Source organism: Lucilia sericata, unplaced genomic scaffold, assembly GCF_015586225.1.
Source record: "Lucilia sericata isolate MDLA Ls3-8-SP2 unplaced genomic scaffold, ASM1558622v1 Contig000946F_arrow, whole genome shotgun sequence".
In the NCBI taxonomy this organism is placed as follows: domain Eukaryota; kingdom Metazoa; phylum Arthropoda; class Insecta; order Diptera; family Calliphoridae; genus Lucilia; species Lucilia sericata.
This window is the reverse complement of record NW_023994931.1, coordinates 62,501-85,847: the sequence shown is the minus strand read 5'-3', so window position 1 is coordinate 85,847 and position 23,347 is coordinate 62,501. Positions and strand designations below refer to the sequence as shown.

Sequence of the window (23,347 nt, the reverse complement as noted above, 5' to 3'; positions counted from 1 at the left end):
CTCCCTATAGGCATAATTAGTTACTTAAATCGACTGTTAAATCTAAAAATTGTTTGTTTCTCCTAGACACTAGTGGCAACATTACAAGAGGTTGCAAAACAGACGATGAAGCAAAACATGTACAGCCGATAATAATTGCATTATCGCAGCCGAGAGAAAAAATAATCAACTTATTTGCAAACGATGTGATGCAACCGACGAAAAGTGCTCACAAACCGATATGAATATTAACGATCAGAAATACAATCATATCTGCGTCGAGGGCGTTAGTAGATGTTTCAAAAAAGTCGTTAACAAATTGGTAGTAAGAGGTTGCGCCTCTAAGAGTGATATCCAACAATGTTCCAATTCCAAAACGTGTGAAACATGTGATAGCGTTAACTGCAATACTGGAATATTCCCCAAGGGTCGAATCACTTGCTACCAATGTACTGGTAGCAGCTGCGAAGATGTTACAGCAAATAATATAGTTTACAAAGTCTGTGCGAATTACGAAGAGAACGATCAATGCTATACCGTGGCTAAGAGTGAGATCGACATGACGCGTGGATGCAAGTCCGATACTAGGGATAATGAATGTTTGGACGCTGCTGAAGGTTGTGTGTTTTGTTCCAACAATAACTGTAATAATTTAAAGTATATATATGATCAAGTGCTTAAGTGTCATCAGTGCACAAGTGATGATATAACTAGCGAATGTTTTGATAAACAAACTAGTAAAGTGTTTGAGAAATGTAAGAGACAAATTCGTTACAATTTTCCCGAATATTGTTATACCCAAATCAATGGTAATACCATTAAACGTGGTTGCCTTCATGATAATTTGGACCTAACTCTTGACTTATGCCAAGATATCGATAGTGATACCTGCTCGAAATGCAACAATCGCGATGGTTGCAATAGTGAGAAGGAAACATTAGATTTCACTTGTATCGTATGTCGCAGTGATGAGAATTTCAAGTGTTGGGATGAGGCAAATACCTTTAAGGGAAAACATTGTCGTGTTAGCCCTAGTTCACCCAAAGAAGGTTGTTTTCATGGCATTTGGCGTAAGTATGGAATTATTGTTTTCCTTATTAATCGGTTTATATTAATTTATTGTTCTCTCCCTCTCTCTACGTTTAACAGACGGTGATGCTATTCGTGGTTGTATAGTCGATGCCAGTACACAAAATCAAGGAATCTGTAAAAATGTAGAACTTAAACAGTGTAACGCTTGCTATAAAAAGGACTGTAATACGGCGAAATCATCAGATGCTTTTCCCCACTAAATAAAATTTATTATTTTATCTGTTCGCCACAATTATATTAATGACAAATTTGTTAATCTCTTAATTATAATTATGGAAAAAATATTTAAGAACAGCATTGTAGACAATTTAAACTGTAGCATATTAGCATCGCTGGGTGCCATTTTATTATTGCAATTATTTTCATAGCATAAATTGCATAATTTCTCATTTGCTAGACAATATTTAAGACCCTCTTCGGCCAATTCGTCCACACAGCCACGCATGGTTATATTTGTGTCAGCTGCAAAAAGAAATTTTATCATATTACTACTACAGTCTGGAGTGTAGTCGAATCTATGGTCTGGACTATAATCTAGTCTTTAGTTAACTTTATATTCTAGTCCATAGTTTAAACTATATTCTAATCAATAGCCTGGTATATAGACTAATCTACAGTCTGAACAATGGTCTAGACTATAAAATGGTTTATAGTCCGGCCTAATCGAAAGGCTGGGCTCTAGTCTAAAGTCTGTCTTATAGGTTAATCTATAGTCAGGACTATAGTTTGGGCTATAGTCTAGTCAATAGTCCAAAACATAGTCAGGATTATTGTCTAGTCTATAGTCCGGACTATAGTCTAGTCTATAGTCTGGACTATAGTCTAGTCTATAGTCTGTACTATAGTCTAGTCTATAGTCTAGTCTATAGTCTGTACTATAGTCTAGTCTATAGTCTAGTCTATAGTCTGGACTATAGTCTAGTCTATAGTCTAGTCTATAGTCTGGACTATAGTCTAGTCTATAGTCTAGACTATAGTCTGGACTATAGTCTAGTCTATAGTCTGGACTATAGTCTGGACTATAGTCTAGTCTATAGTCTGGACTATAGTCTGGACTATAGTCTAGTCTATAGTCTAGTCTATAGTCTAGACTATAGTCTGGACTATAGTCTAGTCTATAGTCTGGACTATAGTCTGGACTATAGTCTAGTCTATAGTCTGGACTATAGTCTAGTTATAGTCTGGACTATAGTCTAGTTATAGTCTGGACTATAGTCTAGTCTATAGTCTAGACTATAGTTTGGACTATAGTCTAGTCTATAGTTTGGACTATAGTCTGGGCTATAGTCTAGTCTATAGTCTGGACTATAGTCTAGTCTATAGTCCGGACTATAGTCTAGTCTATAGTCTGGACTATAGTCTAGTCTATAGTCTGGACTATAGTCTGGACTATAGTCTAGACTATAGTCTGGACTATAGTCTAGACTATAGTCTGGACTATAGTCTAGTCTATAGTCTGGACTATAGACTAGTCTATAGTCTGGACTATAGTCTAGTCTATAGTCTGGACTATAGTCTGTACTATAGTCTAGTCTATAGTCTAGTCTATATTCTGTACTATAGTCTAGTCTAGTCTATAGTCTGTACTATACTATGGTCTAGTCTATAGTCTGGACTATAGTCTAGTCTATAGTCTGGACTATAGTCTAGTCTATAGTCTGTACTATAGTCTAGTCTATAGTCTAGTCTATATTCTGTACTATAGTCTAGTCTAGTCTATAGTCTGTACTATACTATGGTCTAGTCTATAGTCAGGACTATAGTCTAGTCTATAGTCTGGACTATAGTCTAGTCTATAGTCTGGACTATAGTCTAGTCTATAGTCTAGACTATAGTCTAGTCTATAGTCTAGACTATAGTCTGGACTATAGTCTAGTCTATAGTCTGGACTATAGTCTGGACTATAGTCAAGTCTATAGTCTGGACTATAGTCAAGTCTATAGTCTGGACTATAGTCAAGTCTATAGTCTGGACTATAGTCAAGTCTATAGTCTGGACTATAGTCAAGTCTATAGTCTGGACTATAGTCAAGTCTATAGTCTGGACTATAGTCAAGTCTATAGTCTGGACTATAGTCAAGTCTATAGTCTGGACTATAGTCAAGTCTATAGTCTGGACTATAGTCAAGTCTATAGTCTGGACTATAGTCAAGTCTATAGTCTGGACTATAGTCAAGTCTATAGTCTGGACTATAGTCAAGTCTATAGTCTGGACTATAGTCAAGTCTATAGTCTGGACTATAGTCTAGACTACAGACTATAGTCGGGACTAGACTCGACTATAGTCTATAGTCTGGACTACAATCCAATATATAGGCTGAGCTAACGTCTAATCTATAGTCTATAGACCAATCGAAAGGCTGGGCTATAGTCTAGTCTAAAGTCTTTCTTATAGGTTAATCTATAGTCAGGACTATAATCTAGCCTATAGTCTTGGCTATAGTGTAGTATATAGTCCAAAACATAGTCTGGAATATTGTCTAGTCTATAGTCTAGACTATAGTCGGGACTAGACTGGACTATAGTCTGGACTACAATCCAATATATGAGCTAACGTCTAATCTACAGACTATAGACTAATCGAAAGTGTGGGCTATAGTCTAAAGTCTATGGACTATATCCCAGACTATAGTCTAGCCTATAGTCTGGGATATAGTCCAGTCTATAGTCCAACACATAGTCTGGATTATTGTCTATTCTATAGTCTAGACTATAGTCGGGACTAGACTGGACTATAGACCAGTCTATAGTCTGGACTACAATCCAATATATAGTCAAGTATAGTCTAGTTTATAGTTTGGACTATAGTCTGGACTAAAGTCTATGCAATATCCTTGACTATAGTCCAGACCTTTAATTCTTTTTTGGCTTACCTTTATATAGCGTATAACAACCATTATGCTTTCCTGAATCACCATCGCTAACTTTCGGACATGAAGCTTGACGTGTTGCTTTCATATTACATTTTAAATCCTCAACACTAGTGCAAATAAAACAGGAAACTTGATGATCCTTAACATCTTTAGTTGCAGCATCTTCAGCATGTGTTGCGGGCGATGCATTTTCTATATCTTTTTGATCTTCCTCCTCTTTGGCTGGTTCATCGTTAGGCATTTCAGAGTCTTCGTTAGCTGCATCAACAGTTTCGGTAGGATCTGCAGCTGCTACTTCTTCTGGTTCTGTTTCAGGTTGGGGTTCCGGTTCAGGTTCATCTGCTGATTCCGGAGCGTCCCCTGCTGCAGGTTCGGGTGGAGTTTCTTCTTCTTTTGGCTCTTCAGGTTCGCCTTCTGGTTCTGGAACTGTTTCCGCTTCAGTCTCTTCAACTGGCTCCGCTGCAGGCTCAGGTTCTGGCTCAGCTTCGGGTTCTGTTTCATCAGCTTGAGGTTCAGCTTCTGGTTCTGGTTCAGCTACAGGCTCGGCTTCTGGTTCAGCTTCAGGCTCAGCTCCTACTTCAGATTCTTCTCCTGTGCCTTCTTGAGCTTCGGCCTCAGCTTCCTCATCTTGGTTTTCTAAACGTGGCCCCAATTTATCATTAAATACCTCTATATCATTCGAAATACTCTGATAATTTGTATGTTCTTTAATGTCGTTATTATTTTTATCCACTGTCGGTTGCGTGAGTTCATTACCCACCGGTAAAGATTTAGATAGTTGTAGTACAATGGGAAGTGATGTTGAAGGCACTGTTAGAATTTCTTGTGAATCATCTGTAATTTGAACAAGAGTTCTATATTCGGCCGTACCGAATCTTATATACCCTTCACCATAGTGTGTTAAACAACAGTCAGTACGTATTTTATTTTCAAGAACGAAAAAGTACCAAAAAGTCACCTTTTACAGGTTCTCATTTACTTTGGGCTCTTCATGCTTATTTTGATGAACGACAAAGTACCTAAAAGTACCCTTTTTATAGGTTCTCACTTACTCCAGGCTCTACATACTTAATTTCTTGTTTCTAGGTTCAGTATTATAGAAAATTCAAAAAGTACCTTTTGATGAACGAAAAAGTACCTAGAAGTACCCTTTTATAAGTTTCTAGGTTCATTTTTATAGAAAATTAAAAAAGAAGCTTCTGAAGAACGATAAATCACCAAAAAGTTCCCTTTTATAGGCTTTCACTTACCACGGGCTCTACACACATAATTTCATGTTTCTAGACAATAACAATACACTGCTTCATTCGTAAATAAATAGCGCTCACTCCTGAAACATGTCTGATTGAATTATTGAAAATTCGGTTCTGGGGTCTTCTGAAAACTGATTTCAACATACACCAGGATAGACAGACATTTAAAACAAACGTAAATAAGATAGGGAATTGCGTAGACGTACAGACGGACATCGCATAAGCCGACTTCGATACCTATAACGAGTTTACAAACTATATTTGTAACTTATGAGGTCACAAAATTTTTCTTTAAAATTATGAACAGAACAACAAACTCTATACAACCATTTCACGAAGGTGAAGGGTATAAAAAGTAAGATGAAATTGTTTTAAACATAAATATTAGAAGAAGATATGTATAGTCTAGTCTATATAACTTTATAGTCTTGTCTATACTCTAAGTCTATAGTCGTCTATATCTATGTCTATAGTCTAGTCCTATAGCCTAGTCTATTAAGTCTAGTCTATGTCTATCTAGTCTAGTCTATAGTCTAGTCTATAGTCTAGTCTATAGTCTAGTCTATAGTCTAGTCTATAGTCTAGTCTATAGTCTAGTCTATAGTCTAGTCTATAGTCTAGTCTATAGTCTAGTCTATAGTCTAGTCTATAGTCTAGTCTATAGTCTAGTCTATAGTCTAGTCTATAGTCTAGTCTATAGTCTAGTCTATAGTCTAGTCTATAGTCTAGTCTATAGTCTAGTCTATAGTCTAGTCTATAGTCTAGTCTATAGTCTAGTCTATAGTCTAGTCTATAGTCTAGTCTATAGTCTAGTCTATAGTCTAGTCTATAGTCTAGTCTATAGTCTAGTCTATAGTCTAGTCTATAGTCTAGTCTATAGTCTAGTCTATAGTCTAGTCTATAGTCTAGTCTATAGTCTAGTCTATAGTCTAGTCTATAGTCTAGTCTATAGTCTAGTCTATAGTCTAGTCTATAGTCTAGTCTATAGTCTAGTCTATAGTCTAGTCTATAGTCTAGTCTATAGTCTAGTCTATAGTCTAGTCTATAGTCTAGTCTATAGTCTAGTCTATAGTCTAGTCTATAGTCTAGTCTATAGTCTAGTCTATAGTCTAGTCTATAGTCTAGTCTATAGTCTAGTCTATAGTCTAGTCTATAGTCTAGTCTATAGTCTAGTCTATAGTCTAGTCTATAGTCTAGTCTATAGTCTAGTCTATAGTCTAGTCTATAGTCTAGTCTATAGTCTAGTCTATAGTCTAGTCTATAGTCTAGTCTATAGTCTAGTCTATAGTCTAGTCTATAGTCTAGTCTATAGTCTAGTCTATAGTCTAGTCTATAGTCTAGTCTATAGTCTAGTCTATAGTCTAGTCTATAGTCTAGTCTATAGTCTAGTCTATAGTCTAGTCTATAGTCTAGTCTATAGTCTAGTCTATAGTCTAGTCTATAGTCTAGTCTATAGTCTAGTCTATAGTCTAGTCTATAGTTTAGTAGTCTATAGTCTAGTCTATAGTCTAGTCTATAGTCTAGTCTATAGTCTAGTCTATAGTCTAGTTTATAGTCTAGTCTAGTCTATAGTCTAGTCTATAGTCTAGTCTATAGTCTAGTCTATAGTCTAGTCTATAGTCTAGTCTATAGTCTAGTCTATAGTCTAGTCTATAGTCTAGTCTATAGTCTAGTCTATAGTCTAGTCTATAGTCTAGTCTATAGTCTAGTCTATAGTCTAGTCTATAGTCTAGTCTATAGTCTAGTCTATCTAGTCTATCTATAGTCTAGTCTATAGTCTAGTCTATAGTCTAGTCTATAGTCTAGTCTAAAGTCTAGTCTAGTCTATAGTCTAGTCTATAGTCTAGTCTAAAGTCTAGTCTAGTCTAAAGTCTAGTCTAGTCTAAAGTCTAGTCTAGTCTATAGTCTAGTCTATAGTCTAGTCTAAAGTCTAGTCTAGTCTATAGTCTAGTCTATTCTATAGTCTAGTCTATAGTCTAGTCTATTCTATAGTCTAGTCTATAGTCTAGTCTATAGTCTAGTCTAGTCTATAGTCTAGTCTATAGTCAGTCTAGTCTATAGTCTAGTCTATAGTCTAGTCTATAGTCTAGTCTATAGTCTAGTCTATAGTCTAGTCTATAGTCTAGTCTATTGTCTAGTCTATAGTATAGTCTATAGTCTAGTCTATAGTCTAGTCTATAGTCTAGTCTATAGTCTAGTCTATAGTCTAGTCTATTGTCTAGTCTATAGTATAGTCTATAGTCTAGTCTATAGTCTAGTCTATAGTCTAGTCTTATATTTTTAAACCTAATTCCAAATAATCCCTTTACTAACATAAGTATGGGAGATACCTAAGAATTACTTAATACTTATAAGCGGATTAGCCAACTGTTGAATCGATTACATTTCAATATTTTCGCAAATGTAGCTTAATTCAATTGTTTTGTTTTTTTAAATTTTTATTTATAATGAACTGTAGATAAAAAATACCTTTTTCTGAAATTTCAGCACCAACTTTAAGAATTAATAGAAATAAATAAAATATTAAACTTTTCAACCAGTTCATAGTTTTCTGATCTAAAATTTTATTAACACTTTAAATGTTTCTTTTTTTTTAAACAAACTTATAATAAGTATTTTACTTAAATTATTCTTTTTAATTTAATTTATTTAAATTTCATAAAAGAATCTCTTAAGTTTACGTTTCAAAATATTCGTCCCATGCACTTGAAGGTTTAAAATATGACTGGGGTTATATTTTAAAAACAATCCACCAGCTACAGAGATATTTGTATGACCAGCCAAAACTAATCGATATTTTAAAAATGTTAAACCTTTTTTTGTTTTTTTATAAAATTTTATATTATAACCATTATTTAGTATTTTTGTATGTTGTTGTTTTTCATACAGAAAAAAACAGAAGAAAAAATGTAGAATAAAAACAAACAAATTAAAAACTAAAATAAAAACTATGTCTACATGGATTGTTTTGCATGACATTGTCACAATACATTCACACAAACATACATATATATATATCCATATACAAAGTGGTCACTGTTACAGTGAGTCACGTGTTGAATCACTATAGTGAGATGTAACAGGTATTAGAAACAAATATCATAACACGACATGAATCCTGTACAGTTTAAGTTTTAGTTATTATTACGTTAAACTTAATCCCAATTATTTAATAGAATTTTAAATTTTAAATAATTTATGAAATTAAAATCTGCATAAAACAGCACAAAAAACTATTTCTATCTATTAGTATAAAATTACTTCACGTAAAGTCCTTTTAAATATATAATTTTGATATTGTTTTAAACAGAAAGATTTTCATGTTTTATAAACACTATCCTGAAAGTTCTTAAACATTTCTTTAAAAACATGATTAACGAATCAATAAATTATTACAGAATATATATATAATTTTAAAAAATCTTTATTTGTTTTTATACAAATATTATTTGTAGTCTTCTAGACGACCCCACTGTCAATACAAACAAATATCCTGACATATCACCCACAAATGACTCTGGATACATTTTAATAAACCGTTTATTAAATATTTAATGATGAGAAATTTAAATATGACACGATACCAATACAATTGTGGTCACTTTGCTGTCCCCAGACCGATATGTTGTGCATTTAGGTGTGTACTTATTAAGAGTTTTTAGTTTAGAAGAAGTGTTTAGACTAGACTATAAAATGGAATATAGATTAGACTATGGACTAGCCTATAGCAGATAACATAGACTAGACTATAGACTAGACTATAGACTAGACTATAGACTAGACTATAGACTAGACTATAGACTAGACTATAGACTAGACTATAGACTAGACTATAGACTAGACTATAGACTAGACTATAGACTAGACTATAGACTAGACTATAGACTAGACTATAGACTAGACTATAGACTAGACTATAGACTAGACTATAGACTAGACTATAGACTAGACTATAGACTAGACTATAGAATAGACTATAGACTAGACTATAGACCAGACTATAGGCTACAGACCAGACTATAGACTAGAGACTAGACTATAGACTAGAGACTAGACTATAGACTAGTCTATAGACTAGACTATACAATAGACTATAGAATAGACTATAGACTAGACTAGACTAGACTAGACTATACTATACTAGACTAGACTAGACTAGACTAGACTAGACTAGACTAGACTAGACTAGACTAGACTAGACTAGACTAGACTAGACTAGACTAGAATAGACTAGACTAGACTAGGCTCGACTAGACTAGACTAGACTATAGACTAGACTATAGACTAGACTATAGACTAGACTATAGACTAGACTTTTTTTTTTTTTTATTAATGGACGTAGTGATAGCGCGCTATCATCTAGTGGCCCCACGAGATCTCCTCCAGAACAACCTGGTACTACTGTGGCATTTCTTCAGGTTGACTGGTTATATGATAGATTTTTTATCTGCGACATTTTTTTTTACTTTCCTACATCCCCCTATCTAGGAGGTTCGGAGTTTTTCAGCTTAAAAATTGTGCTGATGTATTTCTCACAGCGTGTCCACAACTCTTGTGAACTGAGCATTACTTGTAATAAGTTATTCTCTGTTACAACTTCATTCATTGAGTTGTTCCATTGTTCTCTTTGTGCATCCCACTTTTTACATTTAAAGAGCATATGTCTTGCTGTGTCTTCATCGTTTTCACATGTTTCACATAGTGGAGAAGTTTTTATCTTAAATTTGTGTAAATATTGATTAAAATTTCCATGATTTGTAAATGCTTGTGTTATGTAGAAGCTCAGATTTCCATGTTTTCTTTCGAGCCATACTTTTATGTTGGGTATTAACAGATGAGTCCACCTTCCCCTTTCATCTTGATTCCATCTTTCTTGCCATTTATTTATAAGATTAGTTCTTGCATTCTTCCGTATCTCCTTTAGCATGGTTGCGTTTGACGTTGTATTGTTTAAATATTCTAATTGCTTCGTTTGTGTGTATATTTCCTCCCTTTCATGGACTAATAGGTCGATTGGTGGTATACCAGCAAGTACTAATGCCGATGCTGTAGAGACGGTTCGGTAGGCCGATATTACCCTTAGAGCAGTTATTCTCTGTGGCTTCTCGAGTTCTTTTATTCTACATTTAATCTTCAATGCTTGGGCAAAAGTAGGCGCAGCATATAGAAGCTGCGAGTGTACTACGCTGTTTATCAACTTCCTAGTTTGTGGTTTAGGTCCTCCTACGTTTGGCATAATTCGACTGAGCGATGTAGCCGTTCTTAGCGCTTTATTTCTTATATTTTTAATGTGTTGGGAATAACTTAGCCTGTCGTCTAATTGCACTCCTAGATAACATAAATTTCTTTTAAACCGAATTTCTGTGTTTTGCAGACGAAGTTTTGGTAGGATAAATTTTCTTCTATTTGTCACGAGTATAGCTTCTGTTTTGGCCGCAGCCAGCTCTAAGCCTTTGTTTTCCAGCCAGAAGTTGCATCGTCTTAGGCTGTCATTTCCTACTATTTGCAACAATTCCGTAGATGGTTGTGTAATGACAAGAGCAATATCATCAGCATAACCAATTAATTTTGCTCCATTCTGCAGTTCCATATTTAAGAGTCCATCGTACATAACATTCCAAAGGAATGGTCCTAGTACTGACCCCTGTGGTACTCCAACCGTTATCTTATGTTTCTTTAAACCGTTTGTTGTTTCATAAATCAGTGTTCTATTTTCGAGGTAGTTGTCTATTATATTATACAGATAGCCGCTCAAACCTTTGTTTTTAAAAGCATACTTGACTTCTTTCCATTTTACACTGTTAAACGCGTTTCGGACATCTAACGTTATGATCGCGCAATATTGTTTTGTTGTTTTAGCATTTGCTGCTATATTTACGACTTCCCAAATAGCGTCTACAGTACTTCTGCCTTTTCGAAAACCATATTGGCTTGGGGATAAGCCGCCCAATTCTACTATTCTCTTTTCCAGTCTGTTAAGGATTATTCTTTCGAAGAGCTTTCCCGTTGTATCTAGCATACAAAGTGGTCTGTATGAGCTAGGTTGGTCAAGAGGTTTGTCTCCTTTTCGTAATAGAACGAGTTTTTGAATCTTCCATTTTTCCGGAAAGAAACCATATCTTAAACATATATTAAAAGCATTTAGTATTAACTCGGGCCAAAGGTTACCTATGACTTGGAGCAATTCGTTCGGGACACCATCGGGTCCAGGGCTTTTGTTATTTTTCAGACTTGCGCAGGCATTTTTTACTTCATCTATAGTCAGATTTATGTAATCGCCTGATGTTATTCTAGTATCACTAGATTCACCTTCTTCCTCATTTATAGGGAATAGGCTTTCAACTATTTTTTTTGCCCAGTTCTCTTCTTTTACTCCTGGGATTGGTTTTATGGCTCCAAATTTTTTCATTACAATCTTGTATGGTTTTCCCCACGGGTCTGCATCAATTTCAGAGCACAATTCTTGCCAACACCTTTTTTTACTATCTCTGATAGCTTTTTTGAGTGTTTTGCGGGCTTTCTTAAAATTATTTTTTAGGAACTCGTTTCCGTAGTTTCGAGTTGCAGCTCTGCGAGTTGCATTGCACTTTTTTCTCAATTTTTGAATGTCGTCACTCCACCAGTACACTGGTGTTTTATTGTTAAAGTTCTTCGATTTTGGCATACATATGTTACACGCCTTTCTCAATATCACGTTGAGATTTCTAACGGCGTTAGAAGGCGTTTCGTTTTCCATTTGTGTGTTTACACTTCTTTCTTTGCACAAACATAAGAACTGTGTAAGTTTTTCTGCATCTAGTTTCCTAACGTTCCATTTCGGCAAGTCCGCGTATTGTGGTGTTTCTTTGCGTCTATCGTAGATACTGAACGTAATATATTGATGGTCGCTTAAGGTTAAATCCTCTAAAACCGTCCAATTCATGTACTCGTGGCACAGACTCGTTGTTCCGAAGGTAATGTCGATGATGCTCCCACCATTTCCCCTTCTAAACGTAAATTTGTGTCCATTATTGAAAACAGTTAGACCTTGGCTGGCTATCATCTCGCATAGTGTTGCTCCTCTATTGTCGAGAATAGATGAGTTCCATTCCGGTGATTTGCTATTGAAATCTCCTCCGATTATAACATCGTGTTGCGCTGTACTAATAGAATTTTCCATGTTTTGGATTATGTTTACAAACGAGGGGAATTCTACACTTGGTGGTATATAAACGCTGTAGATGCGAAGTTTATTCACTGTTACATAAACAAACCCAAAGTACTCTTCACATACGTTCCTTATGTTAAGGGAACCGTTCCTTATCATAATAGCAGCACCATGGCTTTTGTCTTCGTACCATGATTGTGTTGGTAAATTCTTATATGGTTCGCTTATTAATAGTATGTCTATATCAGATTCTGCCGCCTTTTGCATCAACAAGTCTTGAGCTTCTCTACCTCTTCCTAAGTTTATTTGGAGAAATCTTATAGGCATGTTGTTCCTTTTCGATTTTTTACGCATATATTGCTGCCTAGATAATGCTGGGTATTTATTGCACCAGCTTCTTGGCAAAGTGTACAATTTAGCTCTCCGGTACATTCCTTAAATTTATGGCCTGGCTTACTGCATTTTCTGCACAGGTCAGATCTATCCTCTCCTTGGCATTGGGTGGCAATATGGCCTTGTTCCAGGCATTTAAAGCATTTTAAAACTCTAGCTTTAGCTCTAACTCTGCACATTACCCAGCCTATTTTAATCTTACTACGCTCTATAAGGGTCGATGCAAGATGTTCTGGTAGTTGAACAAGGGCCTGTTTAGTCCGACCATAGGATTCCCTTGTGTTTAAAACTTTAAAGACATTTGTGTCCACGCTCTTCGTAGCATCCTGAAGAGCTTTCAGTAGTTCAGGTTCGTCGGTTGCCTCGTCCATGTCTCGTATGTCTATCATCCGGTTGTTTGTAACAGTTCTAACCGTGATATCTTTTCCTAGAGATTGGCTTATTGCGTTCTTGAGCTTTTCTGCCTGGCCTTCTCCTTTGCTCAGCTTGAGAAGTAGCTCGCCTGCTTTAGTACGTCTTATACCATTTATCTGGACTCCAATTTCCGTAGGGTTTATTTTCCTCTTCATTTCTTTAATAACATCAGCATAGGATTCGGATGAAACAGTTTTTATTGCTAGTGCTTCTCCTTTGTCATGAATTATACTTCGTTTTTTTGTTTTTTTCTTCTTTTCCTTTTGTTTTTTGACTACCGTCCAATCATCTCTTTTTTGGCCGATTGTGGGGTCAGGTACTTCTTGTGTAGGTACTTCCTGTGTAGGTACTTCTCGTGTGTTTTCTTCCTGTGTATGAAGTTTTATCTCTGCACTAGCCTGTAGTGTTGCAATAGTCGAGTTATTTTTTGCTTTCTTCCTTTTCCTATCTTGTACTGGGGATTCTGGTGGGATCTCTTCCGTTCTCGTTGTATTGATGTGGTCTGTCTGTGTTGTTGCTGTGTTTACCAATTTCATGGGTTTCACGCTGGACATGATCGCAGACAGTTCGTTTCTTTGTTCTTTCAATTCATGATATAGTGCAAAAGCACAAATAAGATTGTTACGTACAGGTTTGTGAATATTATTAGCTTTATATGCCACTTTAAAGGCAATGGTAAGTTTTTCGCCTAACTGCTTAAAGGTTTCTTCCTCGGCCTTTCTAAGTTCAACAATTTTATCTAATTGGTTGACATTTTCTGTAACTCTATTTGAGTTCTCCGACTGAGGAGACTTCTTATTTTCCTCATCACTTATGGGCTTTGTGTTAACCTCGCTTGTGCTTTCAGGTGGACTTGTAACATTATCTGCAGTCTTAGCCAAGTCTTCTAAAACAGCATTACGGTCGCAGGATATCGACGCCTGAGGGCCCGCTTGCACACCCTTCAAAGCCGCCGGCACTGGAGTTATTAATTCCTGTGCAGTAGTTGTTAATTGATTATTTGACATTTCGATAAAGTAAAGGTTTTGCGTTTTAGACCTTCCGCCAGGAGTGAAGTGTTCGGCCGTCCCTAACATGGATTCAGACGCCGACCAGGAAGCCGCCCAATCTGGGAACCGTCGCGCCTGGGTTTTGGGAGCAGTATGTACGATGGATGCTTTCATACATCTGCATAACATCAGGGACCGCGGGGTCGTTACACCCGTTATCCTCTCCTGAGGATACCCTTGCGGGTAGACTAGACTATAGACTAGACTATAGACTAGACTATAGACTAGACTATAGACTAGACTATAGACTAGACTATATACTAGACTATAGAATAGACTATAGACAAGACTATAGACTAGACTATAGACTATAATATAGACTAGACTATAGACTAGGCTATAGAATATACTAGACTATAGGCTGGACTATAGACTAGACTATAGACTAGACTATAGACTAGACTATAGACTGGACTATAGACTAGACTATAGACTAGACTATAGACTGGACTATAGACTAGACTATAGACTAGACTATAGACTACACTATAGACTACACTATAGACTACAATATAGACTACACTATAGACTAGACTATAGACTAGACTATGGACTAGATTGTAGACAAGACTATAGACAAGACTATAGACTAGACTATAGACTAGACTATATACTAGACTATAGACTAGACTAGACTATAGACTAGAATATAGACTAGACTATAGACTAGGCTATAGACTAGACTATAGACTAGGCCATAGACTAGACCATAGACAAGACTATAGACTAGACTAGACATAGACTAGACGATAGACTAGACTATAGACTAGACTATACTATAGACTAGACTATAGACTAGACTATAGACTAGACTATAGACTAGACTATAGACTAGACTATAGACTAGACTATAGACTAGGCTATAGACTAGACTATAGACTAGGCCATAGACTAGACCATAGACAAGACTATAGACTAGACTAGACAATAGACTAGACGATAGACTAGACTATAGACTAGACTATACTATAGACTAGACTATAGACTAGACTATAGACTAGACTAGACTATAGACTAGACTATAGACTAGACTATAGACTAGACTATAGACTAGACTATAGACTAGACTATAGACTAGACTATAGACTAGACTATAGACTAGACTATAGACTAGACTATAGACTAGACTATAGACTAGACTATAGACTAGACTATAGACTAGACTATAGACTAGACTATAGACTAGACTATAGACTAGACTACAGACTAGACTATAGACTAGACTATAGACTACACTATAGACTAGACTATAGACTAGACTATAGACTAGACTATAGACTAGACTATAGACTAGACTATAGACTAGACTATAGACTAGTCTATAGGCTAGACTATAGAATAGACTATAGAGTAGACTATAGACTAGACTATAGACTAGAGACTAGACTATAGACTAGACTATAGACTAGACTATAGACTAGATTATAGACTAGGCTATAGAATAGACTATAGAATAGACTATAGACTAGACTATAGACTAGACTATAGACTAGACTATAGACTAGACTATAGACTAGACAATAGACTAGACAATAGACTAGACTATATACTAGACTAGACTATAGACGAGACTATAGACGAGACTATAGACTAGACTATCAACTAGACTATAGAATAGACAGAAAAAACATCTAGACTATAGACTAGACTATAGACTAGACAATAGACTAGACTATATACTAGACTATAGACTAGACAATAGACTAGACTATATACTAGACTAGACTGACTATAGATGAGACTATAGACTAGACTATCGACTAGACTATAGAATAGACTATAAACTAGACTAGGTCAATCCACCAAAAAGAAATCACCCTAATGTTAATGCAAGTATGTATGTTGGTCAATAAGTGAGTGACAAATACACATACCTTTTATCACTCACAAACCGCTGTCATTATTTTACAACTCTGTGGTGAAATGGCATCTGCAATGTTTTTCCCAGTAATTATTGTGGTCGATTTGAGGGTGTCATGGGGCCAACTATACTTTATCACACAGACAAAGATAAATTGTAATATTTTTAGTAATATATTTATAAATGTATGTACGTGACAGTAGAAATAAAACTTGTAGTACTAGGTTCCAAATAATATGTATAATCCGTATATAATAAAATCTATAAAATAACAAATCATCGAAATGTTTTAATAATACAATAACATTTTCGCTTACAATTCTTTTGAAATATTAGTGAATTAGAAAAAAAATCCCAAATTAAATTGCTCATGTTTTAGGAATTATTAATGGTTTTTATAAAAATATAATTTACATGGTATACAAGGACTATTTAATACATTTCTATAGTGCTTGTATCACATGGACATACATACGACATTTTCTAGATTAAAGAGATAACAATTAAGTTAATGAAAAACAATAAAACAAGTTATATTATAGGTGATTAAGTCCGACCAAACGTTACCTTACACTCGGATTTATCGAATGGAGGTAATTCTAAAAATATGTATTCATTCCCTCAATAATGGATTTTTTACAAAAAGTGATAAAACTGTAAACTTGTAATTCTAAATTCTATAGAAATGAAGCTTTCCTATAGAAACTTTTCTAAAGAAAACTATCTCTCTCTCTCTCTCGAGCAACATTTATAAATAAAAACCTCTCTAAAGACAAGTCTCTAAAAAAATTCTTTCCAGAAAAAACGTCTCAAAAGGTATCTCTCTCTTTATACTCTCCTTATAAAAGCTATTCTAAAGAAAACTCTTTCTAGAGAAACTTTTCTAACGAAAAATTCAATATAGTAAAACTATTCTAACCAAAACTGTTTCTAGAGAACCTTCTACCAAATAAAACTCTTTAAAACTTTCAGGTTAAACTTGTTCTAAGAAAAACTCTATCTAGAGTCTCTATTCCAAAGAAAACACTCTTTCTTCACAGAAACTATTCTAAGAAAACTTTTCTAAATTTACTCCCTCTAAATTCACTCTATAGAAACTTTTCTTAACAATACTCTCACTAGAGAAACTAAGATAAAAATCTAACCAAAATTCTCTATAGAGAAATTAAAAAAAAAGACTTTCTAAGGAGAAAAATTTCTAACAAAACTCTCACTATAGAGAAACCTTTCTGGGGAACATTTTTTCTAGAGAAACTTCCTCTAGAAAGTGTTTTTATTCCAAAGAAAACTCTTTTTACAGATTTTTTTTGTAGAAAATCTCTCTTTAGTGAGACTTCTAAAGAAAACTTTTTCCACAGAAATTTTTCAAAGAAACCCACACTCCGAAGAGACTTTCCTAAATAAAAACTCTCTCTAAAGCTACTTTTCTAAAGAAAAATCACTCTACAGAAAACAAAAATCTCTCTAGAGAAAGTTTCTAAAGAAAAACTATCTGTAACGACACTTTTGTAAGAATTACTCTGTCTAGAAACACCTTTCTGAAGAAAACTATTTGAAAAGACTTTTCTAAGGAAAATGATTCTCCAAAAAGAACTTTTATAAAAATAACTCTCTACTTTCTCTTTCAAGAAACTATTCTAATACTTCCATTAGATAAACAATTTTAAAGAAAACTCGCTTTAAAGAAACTTTTCTAATAAAAATTCGTTTTACTGAAACTGTTCGAAATAAAAATATAAACAAAATATTCTAATAAAAACTTTCTCTAGAGAAATTTTTGTAAAGAAAACTTTTCTAAGAAAAACTTTCTACAGTATCTTTAGTATTTTCTAATGCTAATAAAACTCGCCTTAAAGAAACTTTCCGAAAGAAAATGAGCTCTAAGGAAACTATTGTAAAAAAAGCTCTAAAAAAACTCTTTCCAGAGAAATTTTTTTGAGAAAAGCTTCCTAGGGAAACTTTTGTGAGAAGGTTTGTGTCTAAAAAACTTCGTCTAGAGAAACTTTTCGTAGGAAAACTCTATTTAAAAAAGCTTTTTATTTATAATTTTCTTCAGAGAAATTATTTTAAAAAAAACTATTTCTAGATAAACTTTTCTAAAGAGAAACCTTAGAAAAACTCTATTTAAAAAAAGCTTTTTATTTATAATTTTCTTCAGAGAAAGTATTTTAAAGAAAACTATTTTTAGGAAAAACTTTTGCTAGATAAACTTTTCTAAAGAGAAACCTTATAAAAACCTTTAGAGAAACCTTTCTAATAAAACTTTCCTAGAGAAAAAGCGCTCTGGGCAAACTATTATAAAGAAAGCTCAAGAAAAAATTCTCTAAAAAAAACTCTCTTCATTGAAACTTTTTCAAGAATAGTTTCCAAGAGTAACTTTTGCGTTTAGAATTGTGAAAAACTTCCTGTATAGAAATTTTTTCTTAAGAACTCTCTATTTAAAAAAGCTTTTTAATTATAACTTTCTTCAGAAAAACTTTTCCAAAGAAAACTTTTGCTAGAGAAACGTTTCTAAAGAAAACATTTGCTAAAAAACTTTTCTCATAAAACTCGCTTGTGAGAAACTTTTCTAAAGAAAGTCTCTCTCTCTCTCCAGAGGAACTTTTCTAAAGAAAGCTTTCTAGAGTAAATTTTGTGTTAAGAATTGTTTCTAAAAAACTACGTTTAGAGAATTTTTTTCTGAGAAAATTCGCTTTAAAAAAGCTTTTTAATTCAGAGAATCGTTTGTACATAAAGCTTTTGCTAGATAAACTTTTCTAATAAAACTCACTTTAGAAAAACTATTCTAAAAAAAGCTTCCTACAGAAACTTTTGGTTTAAGAATGTTTGCTTAAAGACTGCGTCTAGGAAAACTTATCTAAAGAAAACTCTCTCTCTCTCTCTCTAGAAAGCTTTTTAATTATAGCTTTCGCCAGAGAATCAATTGTAAAGAAAATTTTCGCTGAAAATCCTTTCTAAAGGACATAAAACTTTTGCTAGATAAACTTTTCTAATAAAACTCGCTTTAGAAAAACGTTTCTAAAGAAAATTCGCTCTAGAAAAACTATTCTAAAAAAAATATCTAAAAAAAAGCTTTCTAGAGAAACTTTTGGTTTAAGAATGTTTGCTTAAAGACTGCAACTATATACATATATAGCTTTCGCCACAAAATCGTGTGCAAAGAAAACTTTCGCTGAAAAACTTTTCTAAAGGAAACATTCACTAAAAAAGCTTTTATAAATAAAACTTTGGTTTGAGAAGCTTTTTTAAAGAAAACTTTAGCTGCAGAAACTTTTAGAAACATTTGTTTAGAATTTATTTTTAATTAAAAACATGATATTTTATTTATTTATACGATAAGTTCTAGCAATCAATTTAATCGTTGATAAACTACATGCTAATCTTGGCAGAGATAAACGAATGCAAAAATTAATAATGAAAAAAAAAGAGAGTTAATTGTAGCAATGGCCAATTAAATATATTTATAAAAAAACATAGAAATAATGTTAAATTCTATTCAATTAAAAAAACATTAAGGCTACTCACAGATGGCAGGGTGGTATGTTAATTAAGTAAGTATTTAATTCAAAATCTATGTCAATAAGTTTGGCTTATCAGGTGTTATAAATCGATAAAATATTGACTTAAAATATAAGGAATCAATACCAAAAATTTAACCTATTGCATAAACCGAAGAGCAACTTTCTTTGTTGCATTACTAAACAACAAACTGTGAAACGCCCTAATGTTGTTTACTAAAATTTAAACTTTTCCTTATTAAATATTTAAACACCAAATCAATATTTTAGTACTTTAAGTGATCTCAACGTTTAAAGACCCTTTGATATATGTAGCACATAAACACAACAATTGCATGACTGACCGACCGACCAACCCACTAACTTACTGGCAAAATAATGCATTCAAAATTTAAACTAAAATGGAAGATTTTCTTTATCATTGTCTACATACAATTGCTCACAAAATGTTAGTAAGTGTACATAATTTATGATGATAAACAAATTTATATTTAACATAATCTTTTTTTTATTTCTACACCAATAATTAGTAAATTTTTGTGACGCAATTGTTTGTTATAAATGTGATTCGATATCGTTGGAGGCATGTGCAACAACATTAAATGAAACCGATTTACCATATGAAAATTGTAAATCATTACAGTGTACTATGTCGATTGGTAAGTACATATTTAGAACTAAATATGAAAAGTAAATCATTGTGTAATCTGTTTGCAGTGATAAAAGATAAATATTCCGATAGACAAGAATTTATTTAACAAAAAATATAGTAATTACAGTGTTTACTGCAAGTAAACATACACTCAAAGTTTTTAATAATAATAATTTTGAAATGAAACAATTTTCTCTACAGAATCTTCTTTAACTAAAACTTTGTCTAGAATAACTTTTCGACTTTATTGCAAATAGTAGTTTAAGCAAACTATTTGATAGGTGTGAACTTACTTTGAAAAAAACTTCTCCCTAGATAATATTTTACCAAAGAAAACATAATAGTTATTTAATATTTGCAATTACAGTTGGTAGTCAATGACCTTTTACCTGGTCAAATGAACTCAATATTTGTTATCAGTTTTATCACAAGAATATTGTTATTTGTCATGCATGACATTCTTGCTAATCGCAATCTAGCAAAACAACAACAAAAAATAACTTTAAATTACTTCCATCAGGTGAATTGATGTTTAAAGTGTTGAAAATAAATTGAAACATTTTATAGTTTTATATAAAAATCGATTTTGATAGTCATTAGACTATGCTACAGACTACAGACTAACCTATAAACTAGGCTATACACTAGACTATAGACTAGACTATAGAATAGACTATAGACTAGACTATAGACTAGACTATAGACTAGACTATAGACTAGACTATAGACTAGACTATAGACTAGACTATAGACTAGACTATAGACTAGACTATAGACTAGACTATAGACTAGACCTATAGACTAGACTATAGACTAGACTATAGACTAGACTATAGACTAGACTATAGACTAGACTATAGACTAGACTATAGACTAGACTATAGACTAGACTATAGACTAGACTATAGACTAGACTATAGACTAGACTATAGACTAGACTATAGACTAGACTATAGACTAGACTATAGACTAGACTATAGACTAGACTATAGACTAGACTATAGACTAGACTATAGAACTAAGACTATACTAGACTATAGACTAGACTATAGACTAGACTATAGACTAGACTATAGACTAGACTATAGACTAGACTGTAGACTAGACTATAGACTAGACTATAGACTAGACTATAGACTAGACTATAGACTAGACTATAGACTAGACTATAGACTAGACTATAGACTAGACTATAGACTAGACTATAGACTAGACTATAGACTAGACTATAGACTAGACTATAGACTAGACTATAGACTAGACTATAGACTAGACTATAGACTAGACTATAGACTAGACTATAGACTAGACTATAGACTAGACTATAGACTAGACTATAGACTAGACTATAGACTAGACTATAGACTAGACTATAGACTAGACTATAGACTAGACTATAGACTAGACTATAGACTAGACTATAGACTAGACTATAGACTAGACTATAGACTAGACTATAGACTAGACTATAGACTAGACTATAGACTAGACTATAGAATAGACTATAGACTAGACTATAGACTAGACTATAGACTAGACTATAGACTAGACTATAGACTAGACTATAGACTAGACTATAGACTAGACTATAGACTAGACTATAGACTAGACTATAGACTAGACTATAGACTAGACTATAGACTAGACTATAGACTAGACTATAGACTAGACTATAGACTAGACTATAGACTAGACTATAGACTAGACTATAGACTAGACTATAGACTAGACTATAGACTAGACTAGACTAGACTAGACTATAGACTAGACTATAGACTAGACTATAGACTAGACTATAGACTAGACTATAGACTAGACTATAGACTAGACTATAGACTAGACTATAGACTAGACTATAGACTAGACTATAGACTAGACTATAGACTAGACTATAGACTAGACTATAGACTAGACTGTAGACTAGACTATAGACTAGACTATAGACTAGACTATAGACTAGACTATAGACTAGACTATAGACTAGACTATAGACTAGACTATAGACTAGACTATAGACTAGACTAGACTAGACTAGACTATAGACTAGACTATAGACTAGACTATAGACTAGACTATAGACTAGACTATAGACTAGACTATAGACTAGACTATAGACTAGACTATAGACTAGACTATAGACTAGACTATAGACTAGACTATAGACTAGACTATAGACTAGACTATAGACTAGACTATAGACTAGACTATAGACTAGACTATAGACTAGACTATAGACTAGACTATAGACTAGACTATAGACTAGACTATAGACTAGACTATAGACTAGACTATAGACTAGACTATAGACTAGACTATAGACTAGACTATAGACTAGACTATAGACTAGACTATAGACTAGACTAGACTAGACTAGACTAGACTATAGACTAGACTATAGACTAGACTATAGACTAGACTATAGACTAGACTATAGACTAGACTATAGACTAGACTATAGACTAGACTATAGACTAGACTTTAGACTAGACTATAGACTAGACTTAGACTAGACTATAGACTAGACTATAGAACTAGACTTTAGACTAGACTATAGACTAGACTATAGACTAGACTATAGACTAGACTATAGACTAGACTATAGACTAGACTAGACTAGACTATAGACTAGACTATAGACTAGACTATAGACTAGACTATAGACTAGACTATAAACTAGACTATAGACTAGACTATAGACTAGACTATAGACTAGACTATAGACTAGACTATAGACTAGACTATAAACTAGACTTTAGACTAGACTATAGACTAGACTATAGACTAGACTATAGACTAGACTATAGACTAGACTATAGACTAGACTATAAACTAGACTTTAGACTAGACTATAGACTAGACTATAGACTAGACTATAGACTAGACTATAGACTAGACTATAGACTAGACTATAGACTAGACTAGACTATAGACCAGACTATAGACTAGACTATAGACTAGACTATAGACTAGACTATAGACTAGACTATAGACTAGACTATAGACTAGACTATAAACTAGACTTTAGACTAGACTATAGACTAGACTATAGACTAGATTATAGACTAGACTATAGACTAGACTAGACTATAGACCAGACTATAGACTAGACTATAGACT

At 33.6% G+C, this 23,347-nt stretch overlaps 3 protein-coding genes across 3 annotated transcripts in view; 2 read left to right on the top strand and 1 right to left on the bottom strand.

Annotated features, from left to right (window-relative positions):
- The first annotated feature begins 118 nt into the window (after positions 1-118).
- Positions 119-1,302, top strand: LOC119609172 (prestalk protein-like). Its single transcript, XM_037963891.1, has 2 exons — positions 119-1,049; positions 1,129-1,302. The coding sequence occupies exons 1-2, from the start codon at positions 221-223 to the stop codon at positions 1,269-1,271; spliced, it is 972 nt and encodes a 323-aa protein (XP_037819819.1). The 5' UTR covers positions 119-220; the 3' UTR covers positions 1,272-1,302.
- LOC119609171 (magnetosome-associated protein MamJ-like) lies at positions 1,256-7,910 on the bottom strand. Its single transcript, XM_037963890.1, has 4 exons — positions 7,878-7,910; positions 7,666-7,752; positions 3,944-4,777; positions 1,256-1,533 (listed from the first exon to the last, which is right to left on the bottom strand). Exons 2-4 carry the CDS (start codon positions 7,739-7,741, stop codon positions 1,304-1,306), a joined length of 1,140 nt encoding a protein of 379 aa, XP_037819818.1. The 5' UTR covers positions 7,742-7,752; positions 7,878-7,910; the 3' UTR covers positions 1,256-1,303.
- An 11,952-nt stretch (positions 7,911-19,862) lies between these two features.
- Positions 19,863-23,347, top strand: part of LOC119609175 — a 5,218-nt gene continuing 1,733 nt past the window's right edge. Inside the window, exons 1-2 of the mRNA XM_037963893.1 lie at positions 19,863-20,026; positions 20,109-20,237. Coding sequence (XP_037819821.1) covers positions 19,957-20,026; positions 20,109-20,237 — 199 coding nt within the window. The 5' untranslated portion in view covers positions 19,863-19,956. The remainder of the gene's footprint in view (positions 20,027-20,108; positions 20,238-23,347) is intronic.

What these genes read in the sequence shown, in the direction of transcription:
- LOC119609172 (XM_037963891.1), top strand. Translation starts at nt 221, where the DNA reads ATGAATATTAACGATCAGAAATACAATCATATCTGCGTCGAGGGCGTT. An exon ending in TTGTTTTCATGGCATTTGGC is followed by an intron (nt 1,050 to 1,128) that starts GTAAGTATGGAA and finishes TACGTTTAACAG; the next exon opens with ACGGTGATGCTATTCGTGGT.
- LOC119609171 (XM_037963890.1), bottom strand. Translation starts at nt 7,741, where the DNA reads ATGAACTGGTTGAAAAGTTTAATATTTTATTTATTTCTATTAATTCTT. An exon ending in TGCTGAAATTTCAGAAAAAG is followed by an intron (nt 4,778 to 7,665) that starts GTATTTTTTATC and finishes TTCAAATTACAG; the next exon opens with ATGATTCACAAGAAATTCTA. An exon ending in TTGTTATACGCTATATAAAG is followed by an intron (nt 1,534 to 3,943) that starts GTAAGCCAAAAA and finishes TTCTTTTTGCAG; the next exon opens with CTGACACAAATATAACCATG.